The 27,278-nt window shown below is 43.5% G+C and overlaps 1 protein-coding gene across 1 annotated transcript in view; it reads left to right on the forward strand.

Annotated features, from left to right (window-relative positions):
* The window catches only part of LOC117517414 (receptor tyrosine-protein kinase erbB-4-like), an 886,935-nt gene that overhangs the window by 630,177 nt on the left and 229,480 nt on the right, over positions 1-27,278 (forward strand). The window contains exons 10-12 of the mRNA XM_034178423.1: positions 1,098-1,171; positions 1,964-2,054; positions 5,542-5,747. Coding sequence (XP_034034314.1) covers positions 1,098-1,171; positions 1,964-2,054; positions 5,542-5,747 — 371 coding nt within the window. The remainder of the gene's footprint in view (positions 1-1,097; positions 1,172-1,963; positions 2,055-5,541; positions 5,748-27,278) is intronic.

Raw genomic sequence — 27,278 nt, forward strand, 5'->3', positions numbered from 1 at the left:
GGTTGGGGCTTAGGGTTAGATTATGGTTATCATTAGGGTTGTGGGAGGAGTAGGGTTAGATTGTGGTTAAGGTTAGGGTTGTGGGAAGGAGTAGGGTTAGATTGTGGTTAAGGTTAGGGTTGGGGAAGGAGTAGGGTTAAATTATGGTTATTGTTAGGGTTGGGGGAAGGAGTAGGGTTAGATTATGGTTAGGGTTAGGGTTTGTGGTAGGAGTTGGGTTAGTAAAGGTTAGGGTTAGGGTTAGATTATGGTTTTCATTAGGGTTGGGGGAAGGCGTAGGGTTAGATTGCGGTTAAGGTTAGGGTTGGGGAAGGAGTAGGGTTAAGTTATGGTTAGGGTTGGGGGAAGGAGTAGGGTTAGATTATGGTTAAGGTTAGGGTTTGTGGTATTAGTTGGGTTAGTAAGTGGGTAGTGAGTTAAAGAAAAAAAAAACCTGTCATGAAAATTTGAATAATTTCGTGACGCGAGCATTAAAAAAAAACAAAAAACGTGAGACTGTGTTGGGAATATGACTAGACAGCTGGCTTTCTGTATAAATCCAAAAACATTCATGAGAGCACTTTTAAATCATTATTTTTTAAACGGACATTTTTGTAAGCAGAAAATACATCTGAGGTAAATACACAATATCTTATCACTAACCAGACTAGCAAGAGAACTATGGACACAGGAGTGTCACTGTGACATGTTTTACTGAAACAAACCAGTCAAACTTTGGTTCTGCTTAGGAGTCAAGCATGGAGGAAAAGCCCATAGTTACAATTTCGGGGTTCCCCGCTGTTAAAGACTCTATCATACATCACCCACTGGGTGTCCAAAAATGTCAACAAGCTGGGTGGACATGTTGTAAGTTAGAATCTGAGACCAACAAGATCTGTTTGTTGTCAAACTGACAATTTGTATGTGGATTTAGATTTCTTAAAAGGATTCATGCCTTTATTTCAGACGGAGTGAATTACCGTAATACTTTTTTAGCTGCATTTCCAAACTGGACATTTGCAAGGTCGCAACTTATTCACAATCCAGTGGCCCATTTTTTAAGGGTGCTCTTATAGTAAGGTTAATTATCTGTTGCTGTTTTCTGTTCATATTTTTAGTGACAAGTATCACGGCATCGGGCCGCTGGATCCTGAGCGTCTCAACGTGTTTCGGACTGTGAAAGAGATCACAGGTGACACCTTGAACAAAGCAATATTTTTGTACAATGTGTGTGTTTGTGGGCTGGGCATTATTTGGTCTCAGATGTTATGAACTGTTTTAAGAAGCTAGTGGAAAAAGGTTTTGCTTATTGTTGGTCGTCTCTGCAAGAAGCGCTGGTGAATTCTCTTCTGGTGTGTGTTTCTGTGCATGCAAGTGTGTGCACTTATTCCTTAGCTATTAAAGGCCATAAGGGATGAGCAATACCTCGTATATGTACCCTTTTGTCATTTTAAACTGCATCTTGCAGTTGAGCCAAACAGCTAATGGAGTGAAACTGCATTTTCATAATGAAAACCCATGCAGTAACAAAGAGCAATGGCCATTCTATCCCAGACATTTTCCACTCGATCCCTTTAATGTCATTTCCACAGATGCTGATTTCATATAATCTGTCATTAAAAGCAAGTGCAACCGGACAAATTGTGCAGAATATTAAATCCATTATTTTAATTACATTGTACTGTCTTTTCTGACTACATTTCCTAGAAAAGGAATCTGTTCTTGCTTGAACTTTAGAGATGACAAATCTCTAAAACCAAAATCTGCGATGCTTTTGAGTTTCAGTATATCCAGCATCATGTCTATTTTGTCAAAACCTTGCACCCTATTATTCATTTACTATACTCTTGCACTTATTGCCTCTTTTGTGCTTGAGCATAGTACTATAAATGTGGAGTCATTATCTGTGCAGTGTGGTCATATTAAAAAATTATTACTTCAGCAAGTTTGCTAATTATTGTATGATGTCTTACTTTGCCTTTAGGTTATCTCAACATCCAGTTTTGGCCTGAGAACATGACAGATTTGGGTGTTTTTTCCAACCTGGAAACTATAGGAGGCCGATCTCTGTATAGGTATGTGCGACAACTCTTGAGTAAACTATTGCACTTAAGCACAATGATACAGTCCATCAAATGCCACAGATTTCTCAAAAAAAACAAAAAAACATCTGGCCTCAATAGCCAAATAAAATAAAATAACAGTATTAATAAAAAAAAAACACTTAAATGAGAAAAACTCTTATTTTGAAAGTTGAAGCTGTAGATTCAATGGCATGCATTTGGAGCAATGACCAGCAATGGAGAACACAAATTTTCCTTTTATAGCGCATCACTGCAAACGTGATGTAACGAGTTTTGGCAAAGACCCCAGTGCAGACAACTGCAGTAAAAGGCAGTTAAAACAGGCTTTATTGTTTAATAATGACAGTTCAAAACAGCTAACAGCAGCAGACAAACTGAATGGCCACAAACAGGCCCATGGGTTATCAGTCCAAAAGGTGACCATCTTTCCAGAGGTACATCAGCAGAGGAATTTTTTTTAAAAAAGCTTGTAGTTTTCAATAACCAGAACTCTCATACCAACAGAGTCCAAGATGGCAGGCGAAACACACAAATCCAGAATGACAGCAAAGGTCTGTAACATTGAATCGAAACCCACAGTGACAAGAATGCTGGAGTGCAGGGTGGAACCTATAGTCCAGTAATATTAGGTCATTCTTTGACCATGGTCAGAAAAAAATTAGTAGAAAGCTGAAAATTGCTGGATGTAATCCTTTAACTGTCCTAAACAACATACTAAAAGTCTCCATGTATCCTCCTTGAGCTTTTCCTGGTATGACGTCATGATGCCATGAATGTCACAGATGTCAAAAATAGTGTTTCACACATGTTCATCATTTAATTATTTGCAGTGGTATATGTATCGTCATTGTCTGATAGACAAGATTGCTTCAAAATGACAGATATTATGATATCAAGTAGACGCCGTTGTGAGAGATCCTGTGGCTGCAAGAAGTCAGGTCTGTTCTGTGCTATTCTATGTGGCCATTGCCATGGAAGTGACGACAGCAGTTCTGAAAAAAACAGACATTTGTGTAGCAGACACTGATGAAGAGCATGACTTTGATGGAAACGAGAGAAAACATGAGTTCCATTTGGATTCAGTGGTACTCAAAAATGAAACATTTGATTTCAGGATGGCTAACGAGGATCATTTTGATGAATGTGACTTCATCCATGACTTTTATCCACAAAAAAAAAGCCCCTTAATAACCTTTCATGTAGGCACAGTCTGATTCAAACCGTAATACTATACTGGGAACCCAAGTCCCCAACTTTGAAAAATTGCACAGAACATCAACACTTATCCGTCCTAGCCTAACATCCTCTTTTAAGAGTATTTTGTGGTTCTTCTACATTCCAGTGAAAGCACCTTTAATTACCGACTATGAGGTAATTCAGCATGATGACATCATATTATGAGGTCATGACAATATTCCAAAGCATTGCATGGCTGTTTAATAAAAAAAGTAATCAAAAATATACCCATGTATACTAAATTATATACCCACATGAGGCCATTTCTCACGTAAATATAAGCTATCATGTCATGACATCATAAAGGTGAAAGCTCAGTGAGAATACACGGGGACTTTCTGTATGTTATCAAGGCTACTGAGGGGAGAGCATACACTAATGATCAACTTTTTAATCATTTTTTACGACCTTTCGACCTAGGCGGGAAGCGATCCCACGACCTTCTTGCTGTGCTAACCACTAAGCTACCATGCTGCCAAAGGCTGTTTGTGTGGCGCATCAGCACCAGAAGTACTTATTCTAGATATATTCCATTGGTCTCATGCTCCATCGCTTTTGACCTCCACACATTCATAGTACAAAGTGGGGGAGTGGAAACAAAGGGCGGCCTTGAGGTTTGCATTTTTGCTTTTCAAAGAGCAACAAATGCTTGTCAACAGACATTCAAACAAAGAAATTTGACACATGTCCACCGACCTCAAAATTTGAATTGATTTGTTAATAGACATGTAGCTCATGTAACTGTAGACAGAAAGCAATGTTGTCTAATGTTTTACTAAGAAAATTAACAAATGATAGAATGTATTGTTTTAACAGCAATGTGCAGGACAACAGCAGATGTAGTATGATACAAAAAGTACAAAAGCAGCATATTTTCTCAAAACTATCTTTAAAAAAATACCAATCTAATTTTGGGAATGATGTCAAAACTAGAACTTTGGGCTGAGAAATTCTTCCTGGATTACGAAGTTGGAAGTCTAGCTTCTGGTGTCATTTTTGTAGATTTCTCCTCACCTGAGGCCAGATATTCAGAGGTCCCAGTTTCCACTAAATGCAGCATTGGATGTCACTGGGTGAAATGTAGACTGGGTGTTGTGGGATCTTCAACTTATCTGCGATAGGGAGTAAGACGGAGGTTTTTGTCTTTGTTTTTTTTATAGTGCATCAATTTTTAAAGTGATGACACAGTTTTGCCTAAGAGACTCCCACAAAATGGATGACTGTCCCATTTTCCACCAGGGGAATTATTATTTAAGTGGTAAGAGAAACTATTAGGGAAAAAATCTTGAAGTGGAACAAAACCTGAAGGACTGTGATTCATGTTGGAACAGTAAAAACCAAGATCCCTGTGATGCTGCAAAGCCATCGAGTCTCATACTGACTGCATTTATACAGACTGCAAGACAATACACAAAGTGCACAGTTTGTGATCAGGAATGAAAAATGAAAAACAAAATCAGTCCCAGTCATCCAATTCAGAGTAAAATGTACTATTACTTGTGTGTGTTTTTTTTATACATATATATATGTATATATATATATTGATTGATTGGGCAGGATCTGATTGATTATCAGATCCTGCCCTCCCTGCAATTTTTCCTTTTTTAAGTGCTTTCACTAAACCTTTATGCAGATGACACACATATTTTCACCTGTTTATATTCAAAAAGCTCTCTCTCTCTCTCTCTCTCTCTCTCTCTCTCTCTCTCTCTCTCTCTCTCTCCTCTCTCTCTCTCTCTCTCTCTCTCTCTCTCACTCACTCACTCACTCACTCACTCACTCACTCACTCACTCACTCACACACACACACACACACACACACACACACACACACACTTCCTGTCTCGTCCTTGTCTCTTCCCTGCGTTTGGGTGCTCACATACACATTTGCTGCTAATGAGCCTTCAGTCTGTGTTGTTCTGCACTGAAGCTTTTTGAAGAGTTGCTGTCATGCAATATTGATTAGTTGTGTTTTGATATCAGATTCTGCGTTCACGTACATGTGGCCATTCCGAGGCACCATCAGACTCAAAGGGAATGCAGTAGTCCGGCACAGTTCAATACCGGTGTAACCTTCCTTTCTCCTTCCTTGATTTTATTTTTGACTGTCATTCTTCTCTTTCATTTCTACTCTTGAATCATTTCTCTTCCTCTACCTTGCTTTGCTTTTGTTCATTTCCCACTTTTTCTTCCTAATTGTGTCATCTTTTCTCTGACTCTTTTGCTCTTCACTCTCCTGCAGTGGAGGTGGCATTTCTCTGTTGATCCTGAAGCAACGCTGGATCTCCTCGCTCCAGTTCCAGTCTCTTGGTGAGATCAGTGCCGGTGATGTCTACATCTTCAACAACAGCCGCTTGTGTTTCTACAACACTGTCAATTGGACCTCACTGTTCAGAACATCCAACCAGAAGGTTCGACTTGAATATAACAGAGATCCCAAAGAATGCAGTGAGTAGTCATCATCTTCCCATTCGTGTTCAATAATTGGAAAATTTGCTGAATCGAAGGTTAGAATCAGGACTTTAGGAAGTTTGTTTTGAAGGATTTATAACATTGATATTTCAGATTGGTTTATTTTATGTTCAGTTTTAAGCTGATCAGCACTTTTGTTACGTTTGGGTGCCAGGAACAAGAATGCAAAAATCAAAGTGCTTTAATCATCCAAAGTGAACATATGACACAAACTAGTGAGACGAAGTAACCTAACAGTGAGGGACCCTGGGGTGACGAACAAAAATACAAAACACCACGGAGGGACATGAGACCATAAATACTTGGGGACTGGGAGCTACACGAAGATGAAATATGGGTAACGGTAACATAACAAATCAGAATCAGAATCAGAAGAAGTTTATTGCCATTGCCAGTGAACAGGATTCACAGACTAGGAATTTGTTTCGGTACAATGGTGCAACATTAAAAAGAGATAAAATGCTAAGATAAAATATAACATATGTGTCAAAATAAGATAAAATCTAAGAAAAAAAAAGAAATATGAAATATGAAAGGCTGTGTGCAACAGAAAAACAGAGAAACAGAAAAAACAGTGCAGTGGGAGGAGTGCAATTAAAAGCCAAAGTACACTGTCTAAAGTGACCCGTGATAAAATGATAAAGTGACGGAGTTAAGCTTAAGGTGACTGAGTTATGAGGAGTTCATGAGTCTAACGGCAGAGGGGAAGAAACTGTTCTTATGGCGGGAGGTTCTGGTTCGGATGGACCATAGCCTCCTGCCCGAGGGGAGTGGTTTGAACAGACGGTGTGCAGGATGAGAAGGGTCAGCTGTGATCTGACCTGCTCGGCCCAGAGTCCTGGAGACGTGTAGGTCGTGGAGAGATGGAAGGCTACAGCCGATCACCTTCTCAGCAGAGGCCACAATGCGCTGCAGTCTGTGTCTGTCCCTGGCTGTGGCCCCGGCGTACCACACCGTGATGGAGGAGCAGAGGATGGACTCGATGATGGCCGTGTAGAACTGCACCATCAGCTGGACAGGCAGCTTGACCTTCTTCAGCTGCCGCAGGAAGTACATCCTCTGCTGGGCCTTCTTGATGAGGGAGCTGATGGTTGACTCCCACTTGAGGTCCTGGGTGATGGTGGTGCCGAGGAAGCGGTGACAGACCACAGTGGTGATGGGGCTGTTGGTGAGGGCAAGGGAGGGCGGGGGGGCTGTGGCTTTCCTGAAGTCCACGATCATCTCCACTGTTTTCTGGGCGTTGAGCTCCAAGTTGTTGCTGCTGCACCAGGTCACCAGCCGGTCCACCTCCCTCCTGTAGGCAGGCTCATCCCCATCCGAAATGAGTCCGATGAGGGTGGTGTCATCCGCAAACTTGATGAGCTTTACAGAGTCGTGGCTGGAGGTGCAGCAGTTAGTGTACAGGGAGAAGAGCAGAGGGGAAAGGACACAGCCCTGTGGAGATCCTGTGCTGAGAACCCGAGTGTTCGAGACATTTTTTCCCAGCCTCACACGCTGACTCCGGTCCGTCAGGAAGTCTGTGATCCACCTGCAGGTGGAGTTGGGCACGTGGAGCAGAGAAAGCTTGTCCTGGAGCAAAGCTGGAAGGATGGTGTTGAATGCAGAGCTGAAGTCCACAAACAGGATCCTAGCGTAGGTTCCTGGGGAGTCCAGGTGCTGCAGGATGGAGTGCAGGGCCAGCTTTATGGCATCATCTACAGACCTGTTGGCTCTGTAGGCAAACTTCAGGGGGTCCAGGAGGGGGTCGGTGATGGACTTCAGGTGGGATAAAACCAGGCATTCGAAGGTCTTCATGACTACAGACGTGAGAGCACAGGCCTGTAGTCATTAAGTCCAGTGACGCGTGGTTTCTTGGGGACTGGAACTATGATTGAGGACTTGAAACAGACTGGAACATGGCATGACTCCAGGGAGGTGTTGAAGATCCCCGTGAAGACTGGGGCCACCTCATCAGCACAGTGTCTCAGGATGGCAGGAGAGACACAGTCTGGGCCCTGGGCCTTACATAGATTCAGCCTTTTGAAATGTCTCCTCACATCCTCCTCTTGGACCGAGAGGGCAACAGGGGGAGTGGGGAGGGCAGCAGTGAGAGGGGGGAGGTCCAGAGTGTTTGAATATCCAGTTGTGTGGGGGGTGGGGAGGTGTGAGTCCTTGTCTTCAAACCGTGAATAGAAGACGTTCAGGTCGTTGGCCAGCTTGAGGTCGTCAATAGAACGAGGTGCTTTGGGCTTGTAGTTGGTGATCTCTTTCAACCCCCTCCACACAGAGGCCGAGTCGTTGGCAGAGAACCTTTGCTGCAGACGTGAACTGTACATGGATTTAGCCTTTGCCACCTCCTTGCTAAATCTGTACTTTGCACCTCTATAGCTGTCTCTGTCTCCTTCTCTGAAAGCCACCTCTTTCTGCTGACGGAGCTGCTGGAGTTTAGGTGTGAACCAGGGCTTGTCATTGTTATATCTCACCCTGGTATGCTGTGGGATGATGCTGTCTTCACAGAAATGAATATATGACGTCACAGTGTCCGTGTAGTCATCTAGACTGTCTGTTGAAGCCTCATACATATCCCAATCCGTGGTGGCCAAGCACGCGCATAGCTCCTCTACAGCTTCATTGCTCCACACTTTAGACGTCCTCACAACAGGTTTAGAGAGTTTAAGTCTCTGTCTGTACGTGGGGATCAAGTGGACCATCACGTGATCTGAGAGTCCCAAAGCTGCACGGGCCACCGCACGGTAGGCGCCGCTCGCTGTCGTATAACAGTGATCTAACGTGCTCCCTTCTCTGGTCGGGCATTTAACAAACTGTTTGTATTTTGGTCATTCCTGACTGAGATTCCCTTTGTTAAAATCACCGAGAATTATAAGAGAGTCCGGAAAGTCTCTCTCCACGCTCATAATCTGATCCGCGAGCGCGCGCTCGGCCTCGCGCACGTCCGCGCTTGGTGGAATATACACAGAGCAAAGTATGAAAGAGTTAAACTCACGTGGAGAGTAGAATGGTCTGCAGTTTATGAGGAGATATTCCAGAGAGGGACAGCAGTGTTGGGAGATCACAGTCACATCGGAGCACCAGGCGTTGTTGATATAGAAGCAGAGTCCACCCCCTCTAGTTTTTCCACCAGAGAGTGCTTGGTCTCTGTCTGCGCGGAGGAGTTGGAATCCCTCTAGTTGGAGCGCGCAGTCCGGTGTCTGTGCATTTAACCATGTCTCCGTGAAGCACAGTACACAAGATGAGGCGAAATCTCTATTCTTATTCATCAGCAGTGCCAGCTCATCCACCTTGTTGTGGAGTGAGCGGACGTTGGAGAGAAATATCCCAGGTAGGGGCGTACGCGTGCCCCTTTGTCTGAGGCGCACGAGAGCTCCAGCGCGTTTCCCTCTCCGCCGTCGTCTCACTTTTTTGGCCAAAAAGTGAACCAGTTCAGCTGCAGGCACTAAAAAAACTGTTGATGATTTGATGTTTAGAAGCTCCTCACGGGTGTAGGGACACGATGACACACAATTCACGCACAAAAACAGACAAAACAGGGAGCACAGAATACCAGGGCGCCTTCACCTGAGCAGCAAACAAGGAGTGGCTTAAAAAGACTTAAACTGATGACAAACAGGTGATAGAAAAGACTGAAAGGTGGCACTAGCATACTCACGTGCATAACAGAATACACAGAGAAAAATAATTAACCAGACAATAACCAGAGACCCATCAGTAACCAAACAGGTGAGTAGGAACAACCCCAAATCAACACCGCAGACAAAGAGAAATAAAAGTATTGAAATGAAAGGCAACCACAGAGGAGAACAATACAAAAATAAAGAAAGACATCACCATCACTGTAGAGGATGTGAGAAGACAATTTAGTCGCCTGTGTCAGGAAAAGGCTGCGGGTCTTGATGGCCTCAGCCCCAGAGTGCTGAAGAGATCCTTCAGATTTCTAGCTGTGTGGGATTTTCCAGCACATCTTCAACTTGAGTCTGAGCCAGATGGTTGTTCCTGAGCATCAAACTTCATGTCTGGTCCCTGTGCCCAAGAAGAAGAACCCAAACACACTAAAATGACTACCGACCTGTGGCCCTAACATCACATGTTATGAAGTCACTTGAGAGGCTCGTCCTGAGGCACTTCCGCACAAACATCAAATCATCGCTGGACCCCCTGAAGTTTGCGTACCAGCCCAACAGGGGAGTGGAGGATGCCATCATCTTCATGCTGAACAGAGCTTATTCTCACCTGGAGAAGGCGGGAAGCACTGTGAGAGTCATGTTCTTTAACTTCTCCAGCACGTTCAACACCATCCAGCCTGACTTGCTGAGTGATGAGCTATGTGACATGAAGGGGGATGCTCTACTGGTAGCCTGGATTACCAACTACCTCACAGGCTGCTCACAGTATGTGAGGCTTCGGAACATTACATCCATCACCATCAAGAGCAACATGGAGGCAACACAGGGGATGGTCACAGACCTTTTTGGACGATTCTGCCATTGTGAGCTGCATCAGCAGGGACCTGGAGGATGAGTACAGGAGTGTGGTGGACAGGTTTGTGGAGTGGTGCAGACTCAACCACCTGCAGCTCAATATATCTAAGATGGAGGCACTTGTGTTGGATTTCAGAAGACTTGAAGACCTGTCCGAACCCAGTAATCATCAATGGAACAGAGGTGGACATTGTGGACTACTACAAGTATGTGGGTATCCACATAGACAACAAACTGGACTGGACTGTAAACAAAGATGCTGTCTGTGTGTATAAGAAAGGACAGAGCTGACTGTACTTCCTCAGGAGGCTCAGATCTTTCAATGTCTGCAGAAATATGTTGCAGACATTGGTCTGCAGCGTCATTGTCTACACTGTAGTGTGCTGGGGCAGCAGGTTGAAGACAGCTGCCATGAACAGACTCAACAAGCTCATCAGCAGTGGTGGGCACAGTTCTGCTAATCTGCTAACCGCTAATTAGAAAGGCTAACTTTTTTGTTAGCGGATTAGCTTTTCAGATAACTTTGAAAACCATCAGTGGACCAATTAACTTCAGCTAAATTTAGTTCCAATAGCCATTTTTCTCAATAAATACATTTCTAAAGGGGCTGTTGACATGAAATTCTCATCAGATGTCAACAACAACCCAAGTAATCCACACATACACAGGACACAAAACAAATAAGTATAGAAATAAAATTATGTGAAATAATGTGAAATGACACAAAAAAGTATTGAACATGTTTACTGAAATTTTTGTAATACTTCGTACAAAAAGCCTTTGTTAATAACAGCTTCAAGACTTCTAGTCTACTAAGAAACTAGTTACATGCACTGCTCAGGTGTGATTTTGTTCCATTCTTCAACATTCAACACAAACAGTCTTTAAATCTTAAAAGTTCTGTGGCCCTCTTCTATGAACCCTGATCTTTAGTTCTTTCCATAGATTGGTAACACTTCATATTAACTGCATGCTATAAAGCATTAGTAAAGCATTTATAAAGTGTAAGTAAATGCTTAAATAACTACTTGTAAAACAGTTTCAAAGCACTTGTAAAAGATTTGCAAAGCATTGGTAAGAACATAAATAGATGGCTTAATAATTATTAATAACAAAATATGTAATGTCTTTATAAAACATTTATAAATTATTTTTAACTCTCTATAAACCATTCAAGAAAAGTTGATCATGAATAGTTCATTTACAAATGTAAAATCAAACACTATTCATTAGTGATAAAAAATACTTTACAAATTTTATTGTCTTTACATTTATTTCCTCACAAATTATTAAGGATTCTTTTTTATTAGCTACGCATTCATAAATACATAAATAGATGGCTTAATAATTATCAATAACAAAATATGTAATGTATTTATAAAACATTTATAATATTTATAACATTTATAATATTTTTAAAATTCTCTATAAACCATTTAATGCTGCGTTCACACATAGGCAGGACGCATTACGAATGCCATATTTGCGTCATTCTTGGCACATTCCTGACATTCTTAGTGTGACTTAACACATCTGAATAGGTTTCTTAATAGTGCATGTTGGTGCATGATATTAGTGATTTTTGTGGAGCATGTTTTTGGCTGTCAAAAAATCTTCCACAAATGTCACGCACCACCCTCATTTCGCCTCATGTCGTGGCGAAATGAAACCCTGCTAAACCCTGCTGCACTGCATTCAGTTTCATTGCAGCAGTATGCTGAAGAAGGACAGTGATGCCAAGTCGACTAAAAGTCTCGTCCCATTGCTCATCAGTGTGCTCCTGCAGGTGATCCACCTGCTGCTGCTGCTGCTGTGCTGGATGTTTGGGAAAATGAGCGAGACGAGAGCCGCGTGGAAACACATCTGGCTCTCTCTGTCTCCTCTCTGCGCCACTCCATGGCACAGAGCCCAACTAAACATGCAGTCACAAAGTTCTTCTGATGTGGATTAATCTAGATTTTGAGGAGCAAACTGGAGCGATCTGAATTGTTCAGCAGCTGATGGTAGGATGAATATGTGTGTGTGTGGAGACAAGTCACCTCATTCACAGCGTGACAGACCGTAACGATGCACTGTTATGCACAATAGCTATCGGTTAGCAACTAATGGTGGCGCAATTACTTGCAAATTGACACCACCTCCTAACCGAACATCACTTTAACATTTTGCGACGAATGAATCCATACTCCTCGTCTAATACCGCCGTACCAATTCCTCAAAACAAAATATGTGTTAAGTATTCATGAATGGATATATAAAAGTAAATTGATCAACTTTTGGTGACTCTGCGTAACACATAAATAGCATCTACAAATGAGTTATAATGCAAATTTATCCATCACTTTAGTTAAGCTCACACCAAATACTTTACTAACAGCTTGTAAAGGCTTTATAATAGTATTTTTCCTTAATCTGTGTAATCCCCATAAAATCCTCCCTCAAAGCCATTTGAATTTTCCGAATGGTTACCACCTGGAGGTCTCTCACAGTTTCTGGAAAAATTTGATGCAGCAAAGCTCCAAATCGTTCAGACATTTATTCGCAATAAAAATCCGATGAGAGGGGTGGACCACTGCTCACACAAAGCCTGCTCACAGGCGAATGACGCAACCGACAGGCGTGAAAAAACTCATGCATGTGCACGAAGGTTCAAGCTTGGCTGATGCAATTACACGTGATTCAAATCCATATGGTTTTTGAAAAAAATAAAAAGGTCGGATACTTTTCTAACAGACCTCGTATGTATATATATATATATATATATATATATATATATATACACACACACACACACACACACATACAGTGGTGGGCACAGTTCCGCTAACTGCTAATTATTGAAGGTAATGTTTTCATTATCAGATTAGTTTTTCAGATAACTTTGAAAACCATCATCGGACCAATTATCTTCTGATAAATTTTGGTCTGATAATTTTTAGAACGCTAACATGTTTTTGTAGGTGAAGTGAATAAATCTTAATCAATTAAAAACATTTAAGTCTGTTCTCAAAGATTTTAGCACTTACCTGTTTAATGTTTTGTAGCAGATAAACAGCCCTGTTCTCTGTAAACATAAGAGAGCTGGTTTCAGGAGAAACTGCTGTATCCTCTGCAGTCAGAGAAGAGCTGGTCACAAGATAATTGCTCTTGACACCATATTAACTCACCGGCAATCTCACCCAAGTCATGCAGAGGCATACAGTTTTAACTTATGGTTAAAATTTTAGCAAAAACTAATTTTGGACATGTTATTTAAATTAACATCACTTCTGAAGTTTTATAAAGTGAAAACATCAGCTATATGTTTTAGTTTTAAAGTATTGCACTCATTTTGAAGGTTTTAGTGTGGACATGCTGTGTCCAGGTGCATTACTGGTAATCTCAGTACAGTCATGACAGGAGAAATGCATTTGAGATGCTCTGATCAGGCTCCACACGGACAACAACATTAAACTATTTGTATATTGTGCCTAAAACTCTCGTGCAAATATATTCTCTCGGTTTATAGACGTTATTGTTTGTTTTATGTAAAAATGCCAGAAGAAGCTCAGGTTGCTTCTCCACACAGATTAAATGTAGCACTCGGACAATTTGGAATATTTGTTTTGGCAAGTTTTCACGGTCTCTACTGCTATCTACTGGCCAGTAGTGTTCATGGCAGTATTCACCCTAAGTATTGAGATATCCCATAATCCTTTGCGCGACTGAGAGTTGTTGCAGCCTCTTGCAGCACTTAAAGAAATAAAAAAGTTAATTTTGGTTGTATAATGTTCATTTACAATTGTCGTTGTGGATTCTGTTGTTTAAACAGCAGTGACTCTCTGGCACACACAAAAAAAAACTAGTATGCAAAGGATTGTGGGTCAGGGCCTCACCATCTAGGCATCAGTAGATGGCAGTTATGGCAGTTTTAGGTCCATGACCTATACGGGATCTAGGCGCTCCCGCCATCACGAGCCTCCCAGCTGACTGGGTTATATCAGTGGGTAGATGGGACTCATTAGCCCTGTTAAGGCAGTCCACCTAGGGGAAGGAAAACCCTGATGTTAAACCCCCAGCCTGGGTTACTGCCCCCGTGTCTCCGAGGAAGGTTCTTTAGCCAGAGGCTAGGAGAAGGTTACTCTGATGTAAAACCTACAGCCTGGTGGTCGCCACAGCCATCTCAGCTTGTCTGTGCCACTGTGGAGTGCCGCCTTGCCTAAAGAGTGGAATTGGTGTGCGCGAGCTGATCCCCACTTGAAGCAATGAGCGCAGGTGGGAAGGAAAGCCCTGCAGCGATGGGAACAGGCGAAAACAGCAGGTGCATGATGGCACTGGGAGCTGCAGTCTCGATCCAGCATGCAGGCGGCTCAGGAGCTATGGTCGTTTGATTGCTGACCCGAGACAACAGCATCATCCGGCAGGGCCCTGGGTGACCAAACAGCCCTGTTTAGGGATAGCCCTGCTTGCTTCACATGGAGACAGACCTAGAAAAGGTGGTCTAAACATGGCTTGTCTCACTAGACCCGGTTGGCTCACCACTGCCAACGGGCATCACTACCCACGCTTCAAACACTGGCACCTTCTGGACTACGTTCTGACGTGACAGCGTGATAGAAGAGACGTACTACATACCAGGGTGATGCCTAGCGCGGATTGCTATATGGATCATCGCTTGGTCCGTTCCAAGATTGCTTTCACTTTCAAGCCCCCTCCTAAGAAGAAAGGCCCACAGTGTAAGAAGCTACAAGTCCACAAGCTGCAAGACATAGATACAAAAATGGAGTTCCAGGCCAAACTAGAGGAGAGACTGGGTGGAGAAGAAGGCCTGTCTGACGACCCTGAACAACAGTGGATGAGATTAAAGACCATCCTTCAGGAGACGGCAGCAGAAGTAGTGGGCTTCTCAGCCAGGAACAATAAAGACTGGTTTGATGAGTCTGATGCACAGATCCAGGAATTACTAGCAAAGAAACGTGCATGCCACAAGACTTTTTTAGCTAAACCAGATGACCACTCTGCCAAGACAGCTTACAGAAATGCCTGCTCCACACTGCAAAGCAAGCTCTGCATACTGCAGAATGACTGGTGGCTAGCTTTTGCAGAGAAGACACAACAACATGCCGATGCCGGAGACATGCTCTCCTTTTATGAAGCCCTTAAGACCATCCATGGGCCAGCACATCAAGTGCAAGCACCCCTGCGCTCCTCAGACGGCTCCACCCTTCTGACGGACAAGGAAACCATTATGCAGCGTTGGTCAGAACACTTTGAAAACATCTTCAGTGACAAGCGCACTGTGCAAGAGTCATCAATCGAGAAGATTCCCCAGGTGGAGGTGAAATGGGAACTTGATGACCCCCCCAACATTTGAAGAGATCCGAAAGGCCACCACGCAGCTGAATCCAGGGAAGTCTCCTGGCATAGATGGCATCCCAGCAGAGGTGTACCAAAATGGAGGTGAGGCAGTCCTCGACAAGCTTCAGATTCTCTTCTCCAGTTGCTGGGAAAAGGAAATGGTTCCACATGACCTTCGGGATGCGGTCATTGTCTCGCTGTACAAGAACAAGGGCGACAAGTCCGACTGTTCTAATCACTCTCCTCTCAATAGCAGGTAAGATTTTGGCTCAAGTGCTGCTCAACAGGCTTACCCCTACCACAGCACATGAAAATACTCCCGAGAGTCAGTGCGGATTTTGGGCCAACAGGGGAACCACCGACATGATCTTCATCCTGAGACAGATCCAGGAGAAGTGCAGAGAACAGAACATGGCCCTTTATGCAGCTTTCATAGACCTAACCAAGGCTTTTGACACGGTCAGTCGTGAGGGTTTGTGGAAGATTCTTGCACGCCTTGGCTGCCCTCCAAAGCTCCTCACCATCATCCGCCAGCTGCATGAAGGCCAGATGGGACAAGTGAAGTACAACGGGACTCTGTCCGGCAGCTTCCCCATCTCATATCCGCTTCAGAACCGACGGAAGTCTGTTTAACTTGCGGCGCCTTCTGTCCCACACTAAGATCACAGAACAGCTAATCATGGAGCTGCTCTTCGCAGATGACAGCGCCCTCGTCACCCATATGGAGCAAGCCTTGCAGCACATTGTCAACTGTTTTGCTGAAGCAGCAAGAGCCTTCAGCCTCACGGTCAGCCTGAGAAAGACAGATGTGCTATATCAACCGGTCCCCCATACAGCATATACCCCACCCCAAATCAACATCGAGGGTACCAGCCTGAATGCAGTAGAGCACTTCATGTATCTCGGTAGTGTTATCTCAAACGGCGCATCTATTGCCAAGGACCTAGACAGTCGCCTTGCCAAGGCCAGCAGTTCTTTTGGTCGACTCTCAAAGAAAGTCTGGCAGAATCAAGCACTGCGCCTTTCCACAAAAGTGCAGGTCTACAGAGCCATTGTGGTCCCTACGCTTCTGTATGGAGCTGAAACCTGGGTTCTGTATCGCCAGCAGATCAGATTACTGGAACGCTTTCATCAGCGTTGTCTCCGAAACATCTTCGGGATCAAGTGGCAGGACTACGTCTCAAATGAGGACATCCTTACCAGAGCCAAATTGCCCAGCATGGAGTCTATTATACTCAAACAACAGCTTCGTTGGGCAGGCCACATAGCCAGGATGGATGATACACGCATGCCGAAATTAATTCTCTTTGGCGAGCTCAAGGAATGGAGACAAAACCAAGGGGCCCCCAAAAAGCGCTATAAGGACCAGCTGAAGAAACAGCTCTCCCTTGCAGGCATTCAGCATCAGTCATGGCAGCATCTAGCTACAGATAGACTCAGCTGGCGTTCCAGCATCAAATCTGCCAGCCTGAAGTTTGAGGCAGAATGAAGTGAGGCCTCACGCCAGAAGCGTCAAAGACAGAAAGAGCGGGCAGCAGCACAAGCCCAGCCTACTCAAGTGTTCATTTGCCCCAAGTGTAACAGATCTTGTGCATCCCGCATCGGACTTTTCAGCCACCAGAGGGCTTGAAGAAAATAAACTTAAAAAAAAAAAGGCCTTCCCACTATCCTCGCAAGCGAGGAAACTGCCAACAGATGGCAATGTTCTATGCATTTTGACCCCAGTTATATCACATGGCTGAAAAATCACAACTTGACTTTTGGCTTTTGTAAATGACTTTTTTTTTTTAGATAATAATAAAATGGCATATTTTACAAAAGCACATTTATATGTAAATCAAATCAAATCAAAATCAATTTTATTTATATAGCGCCAAATCACAACAAACAGTTGCCCCAAGGCGCTTTATATTGTAAGGCGAAGCCATACAATAATTATGGAAAAACCCCAACGGTCAAAACGACCCCCTGTGAGCAAGCACTTGGCGACAGTGGGAAGGAAAAACTCCCTTTTAACAGGAAGAAACCTCCAGCAGAACCAGGCTCAGGGAGGGGCAGTCTTCTGCTGGGACTGGTTGGGGCTGAGGGAGAGAACCAGGAAAAAGACATGCTAAAGACATCACTAATGATTAAATGCAGAGTGGTGCATACAGAGCAAAAAGAGAGAAACACTCAGTACATCATGGGAACCCCCCAGCAGTCTAAGTCTATAGCAGCATGACTAAGGGATGGTTCAGGGTCACCTGATCGAGTCCTAACTATAAGCTTTAGCAAAAAGGAAAGTTTTAAGCCTAATCTTAAAAGTAGAGAGGGTGTCTGTCTACCTGATCTGAATTGGGAGCTGGTTCCACAGGAGAGGAGCCTGAAAGCTGAAGGCTCTGCCTCCCATTCTACTCTTACAAACCCTAGGAACTACAAGTAAGCCTGCAGTCTGAGAGCGAAGTGCTCTATTGGGGTGATATGGTACTATGAGGTCCCTAAGATAAGATGGGACCTGATTATTCAAAACCTTATAAGTAAGAAGAAGAATTTTAAATTCTATTCTAGAATTAACAGGAAGCCAATGAAGAGAGGCCAAAACCAACACACACGTCATGTCACATTGTGTTGGTTTTTACACAGAATGAATGAGTCAACAAATCAGTGTTAGCGGAGGCTATTTACCCATAATCCCTTTGGCATCTGTCTGTGTTTGTTACAAAATTCAGAATTAGTGCATTATTTAAAATTAAAAGATATGTTATATTTTAACTTTGTAGAAATGACATTAACGGAGTTATTTTTTTTATCAAAACCATAAGTCAAAACTGCTTTATTTTCCAAGACATCTGCCTCATGGTGGCACGGCTGTATCCTGTTGAGGAGTAATGGCTTGTTTCGTGTGTGTGGAGCTGAGTTTAGCTCCTCTCAACTGCTTCACTGCTGCAGAATATGTAGTAAACAGGAGCTTTCAGCAGTGGGCAAGGCACACAAAGATAGAAGTTGTTGCAAGTCTACCGGAGACAATACTGAAAATTATCGGTTATCTGTAAGTTTTTGCGTGGTTTATCGGCTTATCTTTATAAAATATAACTTTTCAGTTAGCTGATTAGCTGTTTTCAAAGCTAACGTTTCTGTTCCCTCTGCACACCACTGTGTGTGTGTGTGTGTGTGTATATATGTATATATGTATATATATATATATATATAAAATTATGAAAACCTTAAATTCAAGTAAATTATTATATTATGCAGACTTTTCATTGGTTGTGGAAGATGAGAACATTGCAATTTTTCAAATCAAGCAACATAGTAGTTGAAAGGTTGCTTGAGTTGATTTTCCTGATGATGTGAGTATTGTGCACAATGACTACACTCAAACAATATATCATGCAATTTTAAAACCAATGCAATGGCTGTTCTTTCAGCACACATATTTAATGCAAACACCTCCTAAATCTTCCTGCCATTTTATATAATCCTTTACTGTATCTCTTCATCTAAACAAATCCAACACCGCCCCACTGACACGTAGTGACATGTCTGTTTCCATGGCGACAGCATCCCAGCATCTCTTTCTCCTTGGATGTACAAATCCTTGGTTCAGCTTCCTGCAAAGAAAGTGCTTAAGGTGTCATGCAGAGGTGGATTACACTCCCTCGCAGCTGCAGAAGAGAGACTAATGGAATAATGAAATGCATTCTGTGTGTAGTTCAATCCAAAAGTGATTTGTTATTCCTCATTTCTACCAGTGGGGAGCTGTGATGGGGCTGACCAGCTGGTGTGCAACTCGGCTCTTCGAAAAAGCCGGCCTGGGTTTCCACGAGCCAACATGGTGCCAAATCACCAGATATTTTCCATTTCACTCACAGTTATGATAATTTGGTCTGTTTTGCACTTTGCAAAGTTTCCAGCTTGTGCTGGATCTCTCTGCTGCACAGTGTTCCCAGTAACACACTGGTGGATGCAACCCATGCATTGTTTTTAATTGTAAAACAGGATGTTGAAATGCTATCTGTTCTGCTGCTTTTGGTTTTTAAGCAGCCTGTGCACACTGTCAGCTCCTCTTCTTGGCTTGTGCAGTCAAGTTCTCAGGCTCCACACAACTGAATGTTTAGTGTTGAACTCAGTAGCAATGCAGAGCAGGTATGTCAGTGGGTAAAATGTTGGGCTCCCACTATGTAGACTCAGGTTTGATTTCTAGCTTTCCCTGGCTTTGGACAAGACACTTTGACTGCATTGTCTTTGTCCTTCCAGCTGTTCATGTGTACCAGCCTTGGCTGGTACATAGGACTTACTTCCTTAGCACATATAGAAATTGTTTTCCTGCCAGGCATTGTTAATCTGTGGTGTCAACATCAGTGATGCTTTGTCCACATCATCGCGGAGTGTGAAGCCCCTTGAGGCAACTTTGTTGTGATTTGGCGCTGTATAAAATTAAATAAATTGAACTGAAATTGAAACTGACATTATGTGTCAGACAGTGCAGCTAATGTAATACCTAATGTTAGCAATGTTTAGCAATGGAACTAAAGCAGAATAAAGCCAAGAATCACCGACTCTCATTTGGTGGTGACAAGCTGAACAAACCTTTGCAACTTGCACCTGAATGGTTCTCAGTCTGGCACCAGCACCTGTGGATCTGTCAAACAATGGAACCGCTTTGGGTCCTGGATTCAGTTTCAGAATAGTTTATTTATGCAGCACTAAATCACAGCATAGTCACACCACGGTGCTACACATCACACACATTGACAACAGCAAGCACACTGACAACAGTGGCAAGGTATACTTCCTCAGATGCTTTTGATTATAGGAAGACGTCTCAAGCAGATGAGACTCAGTGGGGTGACCATCTGTTTTGGCTATTCCAACAAACAAAACATAAGCACAGCACAGCATTATCAGTCATAATTCCCCTGTTACCTATAGGGAATTTCAATTGGAATGCCCATTGAACTCTTAATTCCAAGTAGTCAACTCGTACAAACACCTTATACCATGAATTCACAATCCAAAATGGCTGTTCTGAGCATCAACCGCAGTAAAAGCAGTTGTTTTTACTGTTTTTTAAAGACTTATGTCTGTATATATATATATATATATATATATATATATATATATATATATATACACATACGAGGTCTATTAGAAAAGTATCCAACCTTATTATTTTTTTCAAAAACCATATGGATTTGAATCACGTGTGACTGCGTCAGCCAAGCTTGAACCTTCGTGCGCATGCGTGAGTTTTTTCACACCTGTCGGTTGCGTCATTCGCCTGTGAGCAGACTTTGAGTGAGGAGTGGTCCACCCCTCTCGTCCTTTTTTTCATTGTTTAGGAATGGCTCAGAGACTGCCGCTTTGCTTGATCAAAATTTTTTCAGACACTGTGAGGGACATCAAAGTGGACACCATTCGAGAAATTCAGATGGTTTTTGGTGAAAATTTTATGGGCTTCAAAGAGATTACGGAGTGTTACTGTCGCTTTAAGGACGGCCCAGAGCGACTGGTGGTGCGCAGCGCTCCAAAGCCGCCATCGACAGGCTGAGCGACCATTTCATTTCTAAACGGATGGCTGTATGGATCCATTACCATCGTGTGCAATTTCTCTGGTTATCACAAGAGCTGGACATCAACCATTTTACGGCAGATTTCACTTTTAACAAGAGATTTTGTCATGGAAAGCCAAGTGGAGGCTTCGCGCGTCATGATGGATTCGCTACTGGAACGAGACAAAACCACCTCCGTTTTGGTCTCACAGGACAGCTTTGAGATGGCGTTCAGACAGCTGTCGGTGGTTTTTCCATCGAGTGATTATCCGAGAAATTGTGGATGTGCCTGGACATGCCAGAACATGTCCTGTGAAGCTTCATCACGGCATTGCTTTGCGCCATGCGGCACCGCCGCGACGCGCGAAGCCTCCTCTCCTCTTTCCATGACAAAAACTCCTGTAACAGTGGAATGTGCCGTTCATTTCCAAACTGGACGCTGTGTTTTATCCGGGATGTCAGCTGACTAGCACAGGAATTGTGAAAAGACGTGGACATCAGCACTTTTTCGGCACATTGAGACAGACGTGCAGAGGAATTCCGCGCGTTGCGGCGGTGCCGCATGGCGCAAAGGAATGCCATGATGAAGCCTCACGGACATGTTCTGGCATGTCCAGGCACATCCACAATTTCTCGGATAATCACTCGATGGAAAAACCACCGACAGCTGTCTGAACGCCATCTCAAAGCCGTCCTGTGAGACCAAAACGGAGGTGGTTTTGTCTCGCTCCAGTAGCGAATTCATTGTGACGCGCGAAGCCTCCGCTCGGCTTTCCATGACAAAATCTCTTGTTAAAAGTGAAATGTCCAGCTCTTGTGATAACCAGAGAAATTGCACACAATGGTCACTGATCCAGACAGCCATCCGTTTAGAAATGAAATGGTTGTTCAGCCTGTCGATGGCGGCTTCGGAGCGCGGCGCACCACCAGTCGCTCTGGGCCGTCCTTAAAGTGACAGTAACAGTCCGTAATCTCTTTGAAGCCCATAAAATTTTCACCAAAAACCATCTGAATTTCTCGAATGGTGTCCACTTTGATGTCCCTCACAGTTTCTGAAAAAAATTTTGATCAAGCAAAGCGGCAGTCTCTGAGTCATTCTTAAACAATGACAACAACGACGAGAGGGGTGGACCACTCCTCACTCAAAGCCTGCTCACAGGCGAATGACGAAACCGACAGGTGTGAAAAAACTCACGCATGCGCACGAAGGTTCAAGCTTGTCTGACGCAATCACACGTGATTCAAATCCATATGGTTTTTGAAAAAAATAATAAGGTTGGATACTTTTCTAATAGACCTCGTATATTATACAAATAATGAATGTTTATGAGTTCAATGGTAGGAATATTTCATTCGCCTCGTTGAATGGTACGTTCCAGCTTTCACCGAATTAAATATTCGTACCATTGAAAGAATGTAAAAACATTCATTATTTGTTTTATATAACGGCTAAAATAGATCATTGTCATTTGATATTTTATTAATTTATAAACAACAGAAAAGGGACTTACATTTTGGTGTTCCACTTTGATGTTTAGTCCAGTTATGCTGTGCACTGATTTCAGACTTCCATTAAGAAAAAAACAAAAAAAAGACTTTGTGTAGTTTCTCAGTTCAGCCAAAAATCACATCTGTGTGTGTGTGTGTGTGTGTGTGTGTGTGTGTGTGTGTGTGTGTGTGTGTGTGTGTGTGTGTGTGTGTGTGTGTGTGTGTGTGTGTGTGTGTGTGTGTGTGTGTAGCAGCGTCAGTTAACTCAATGAAATCATCATGTCGCTGTCCCGTGCACGCGCGCGCCCACGTAACAGGCTCGGGCATCCAGCTGTCCCTCCTCAGTGCAGCAAAAAAAAGTCACGTCAGAAATGAGTCCTGGTTTTCTTTATTATTGCTAACAGGCAGCACAGTGGATTTGTTTTGTGTGTGTGTCTGTGTCTTACAAGAATTAGCAGTGTCAGTTAGCTCAAATTATGTCTCAGGGGAGTCGTGTCACACACGCAACATGGTCGGCACTTGTTCGTGCGTGAACAACAAAAATAAGACTGTATACGTCCTCAGTGCAGCAAAAAAATAAATAAATACAAATATCACGTCAAAAATGAGTCCAGCTTTTGTTCTCTTCCTGCTAACAACCTCCAGGCAGCACAGTGGATTGGTTTTGTGTGCTCGCGCACCCGTACCCATGCGCGTGCACAAGTATGCGTGCGCCTGTGCATGAGGGCGTGCATGTGAGAGTGCAATGGTACGAAACATATGGAACCAAATTTGCACTCTAAATGGAACCGATCCGCTCTCTGAATGCAATGCAACACAAATGGGATGAATTAATCCATGTCATGTGACATACAAAGCACCAATCAAATCACAAGGATCCACTCAGCCGTTATATAAATATACGAGTATATAATGTGTGTGTGTGTGTGCGCGCGCACGTGTGCATGGACATGTTGCTCCAGTATATAATACTGTTTATCAATGAGTACGGCTAATATTGTCTAGCACGGAAGATGTTGGTAGCAGGGGTGGTGACCAAGTGGTTAATGCGCTTGGTTTCAGTTCAGAAGGTTCCGGGTTCAAATCCCACCCCTGCCACATTTCTGCATGTAATGTGGAGTTGTGTCAGGAAGGGCGTAAAAGTTGTGCCAATTCAACATGCAGATCCACCTTGGTTTTGCTGTGGCGACCCCAAGTGCGAACAAGGGAGCAGCCGAAGCGACTTACTTACTTACTTACTTACGGTAGATGTTGGTAGCAGTGACCGGCTACACCGTGCTAACAACAGAACAGTAAATTGAAACATGAACAACCTGTCCTCTTCCATGAGGTCTGCATATTTTTGCAGCTCTCTATTATCCAAAATCTTGAAGGTGTCCATCTTATTTTCCAATTTGAGGTGTTGTGTGGAAAATGGAGCCAATTTACCTTGGCCATGACATCATTACCTGTGTAGATTTATGGCTTCCAAGGTAACAATGCAGCAAAATTCAAATGTTTGCTATAACAGTAGGCCAATATAAAGGATGTGACAACTAGAGTCCAAGCCAAACAGGACACACTAGTAAATCATTGGTGTCAGACCAGTCACTGAATTAGCATACGGTGGGCCTGGAAAGTATTCATAGCGTTTCACTTTTTCCATTTTTTTTGTTACAGCCTTATTCCAAAGTGCTTCCAATCATTTTTACTTAAATTTCTACACACAATACCCTATAATGACAAGGTTAAAAAAAAAGATTTTTGCAATTTATTAAAAATTTAAAAACTAAGAAATCACACGTACATAAGTATTCACAGCTTTTGCCAAGAAGCTCCAAATTGAGCTCAGGTGCATCCTGTTTCCTCTAATCATCCTTGAGATTTGGAAAGACACACACACATCTACATATAAGGTCCCACAGTTGACAGTGCATGTCAACTCACAAACTGAGTATGAAGTCAAAGGAATTCTCTGTAGACCTCTGACACAGGATCGTCTTGAGGCACAAATCTGGGGAAGGGTACAGAAACATTTCTGCTGCTATGAAGGTCCCAATGAGCACACTTTGTTGTGTGGGCCGCTGAAGAGGAGGTACTGCTGGCCCACCACCACCAGAGGGCGCCCTGCCTGGAGTGCGGGCTCCAGGCACCAGAGGGCGCTGCCGCCTTATGGGAGCAGCCTGGGTGACAGCTGTCACCCATCACTGGACACAGCTGTTCCACTCAGCACAGAGGTATATCAGGAGGACGGCGTCTCCACCTCAGTGCCGAGATATCGCCTTTAGACGAAGGTAACGTTCTCTGCATTTATATTCTGATTAACTGGCTAAAAGATTTGTTAAACCTTTGCAGGACAGCTGATTATTGTGAGCTAAATTGCTTGAAGAAGTACTCACCTGCCTGCCATACTGTGACTAGAGGTGGAGGCGGCTTCTCCCCTCTCCGTTACTGGGTGCTGTCGCATCCACGCCTGTGTTGTTGCTCTCTCCCGCCAGCAGTACCGGATCCGACGAGCGGAGGCAGTGGCCACCTGGGAATTCGGGACTTGGCGGTTCCAGTATTTCCAGGGTTCGGTGGCAGAGGAGATCTGGGTGGTTTCGGTTCGACTGAGACGGACGTCTCCTACCTTCGAGCCTGCCCACACGACACCAGCGGATTCGACCCCAAATTGTGATTGTTGTATTCATTGTGCTCGTTTCACAATAGTAAACCTTGTTATTCACCTTCCTCCATTGTCCGTTCATTGCGCCCCCTGTTGTGGGTCCGTGTTCCTACACTTTCACAACACACTTGCCTCCTTTGTTCATAAATGGAAGAAATTACAATCCACAGGACTCTTTCTCAAGCTGGTTTGCATCTAACCTGAGCAATCATGGGAGAAGGGGTTTAAGCCACCTTGACACACGCAAATTTTGGCTCTGCACTGCTGTGCAATTCATCATGCCAATGCATGTCATTTAGATTTAGATGGTATGCTTAAAAGCATGAAGCCTAGATTGCACATTGTTCACGTCATGTTTATGCATAAGTTACGCACTTTTCATGCAATGCATGACCGAAAATGGTGTGCATTGGCACACAATGGCACACTATTGCATGATTGATTTATACCCCATTGAAGTATTGTTGGTGCATTGTTTATGTACAGTGCATGACATGGTACACATGACGTGCATTGTTCCCACAAAAGCATGCACTACAACAACCGCTTTGCATGGCATTATTTGGTCCCACATTGTCTCGCTTGAAGCCACGCTATATAAAACAGCAGGCATCACATTGTTCCATTCATTCCTCGAGGTGCTTGAAATTCCACACTTGAGTCAGATGAAGGGAGAGGAATAGCCCTCTCCATCTTGCAACCTCTGACTCCAGCTGTCTGTCTATCTCAGTTTCTTCCTCTTCAAGTGTTCCAGCCACTGCTGGGCTTGCTATTCTTTTTTGTTCTTGGCAGTTGTAGCTTCTTTACTGTTGAGAAGAGAAATGTATCGGGACTGGTGATGGGCTCATTATACGCGACTGCAGAGTGCACAGCCGTAGCTGATTGATGCATGAAGGTTGCGCGGTCATCGCTGATTGGTGCGTAAACAATGCGGGAAGTTGGTGTAGTGTCGAGATCGTGGCACTTGCAAAGTGTTTGTGCCGCCGGCAAACTATATGGGAACTCTTCGTGCCAGGGCCCCACTCGCCCACTTCACGACTAATTGAGCCAATGCGTGACAATGCGCAGTGACACACACTGTTTGTGAATAGGTTATGCAATGTTCATGACTAGGTCATGCATGTGGCACAAAATTTATGTGTGCCAGAAATTTTGAACATTTCAAAATTTTCTTTGCACACTGGCATGTAGCCTTGCACAGTTTACAACAGTTTATGATGCGTTTACTTATTGGTGTACCAGATGGTGTGCCAGTGTGAGGATCAAGCTTGTGCAAGTGACAGTTTGGCTTTAGTCAGGGAGGTGACCAAGAACCCGCTGATCACTCTGTCAGAGCTCCAGTATTCTTGTGTGGATAGAGGAAAACGTTCCAGAAGGACAACCATCTCTGCAGCAATCCACCTAGCATCATATTCAAGGAGACTTGAGGCTGTAATTGCTGTCAACGGTGCATCAAAAAAGTATTGAGCAAAGGGTGTGAGTACATTCATTATGGGGTGTTGTTTGATGTAAAAAAAAAAATGAATTTACTGCATTTTGGAATAAGACTGTAACGCAAAAAAATGTGGAAAAAGTGAAGCACTGTGAATACTTTCCGGATGCACTGTACTTCCCCAGTTCTCACTGCAACCCCCAAATCCACAAGTTGTAGGATTTGTAAGCTCCAATGTTGACTGGTTTGTCTGCCTGGTTTGGGCATGATCTAACAGAATGCAATGACAAAACCATAATATCTACAGGGCATCATTTATTGTTTCTATCCTCAATCATCTGTTACTTTACTCTGGTTTATTGAACTTTTTGTTACATTGTGTTTACACGACTCTTTCGTGGTGCTGCCAGGCTGTGGTTGATATCATTAGCCACTTAATGAGTGTGCTGTGAGAGCTGGAGAGGGATCGATGATGCCTTACACAGGCTTCTTCATTAGGATCAACCCCCTGTCTACCATTGACTGGCTGATGATAAAGGGCTTACCCCCCATCAGGCCATGCTCCCGGGGATGTGGGTGTCATTTGTTGGATGGAGAACA

This window comes from Thalassophryne amazonica, chromosome 1 (genome assembly GCF_902500255.1).
Source record: "Thalassophryne amazonica chromosome 1, fThaAma1.1, whole genome shotgun sequence".
NCBI classification, from domain to species: Eukaryota; Metazoa; Chordata; class Actinopteri; order Batrachoidiformes; family Batrachoididae; genus Thalassophryne; species Thalassophryne amazonica.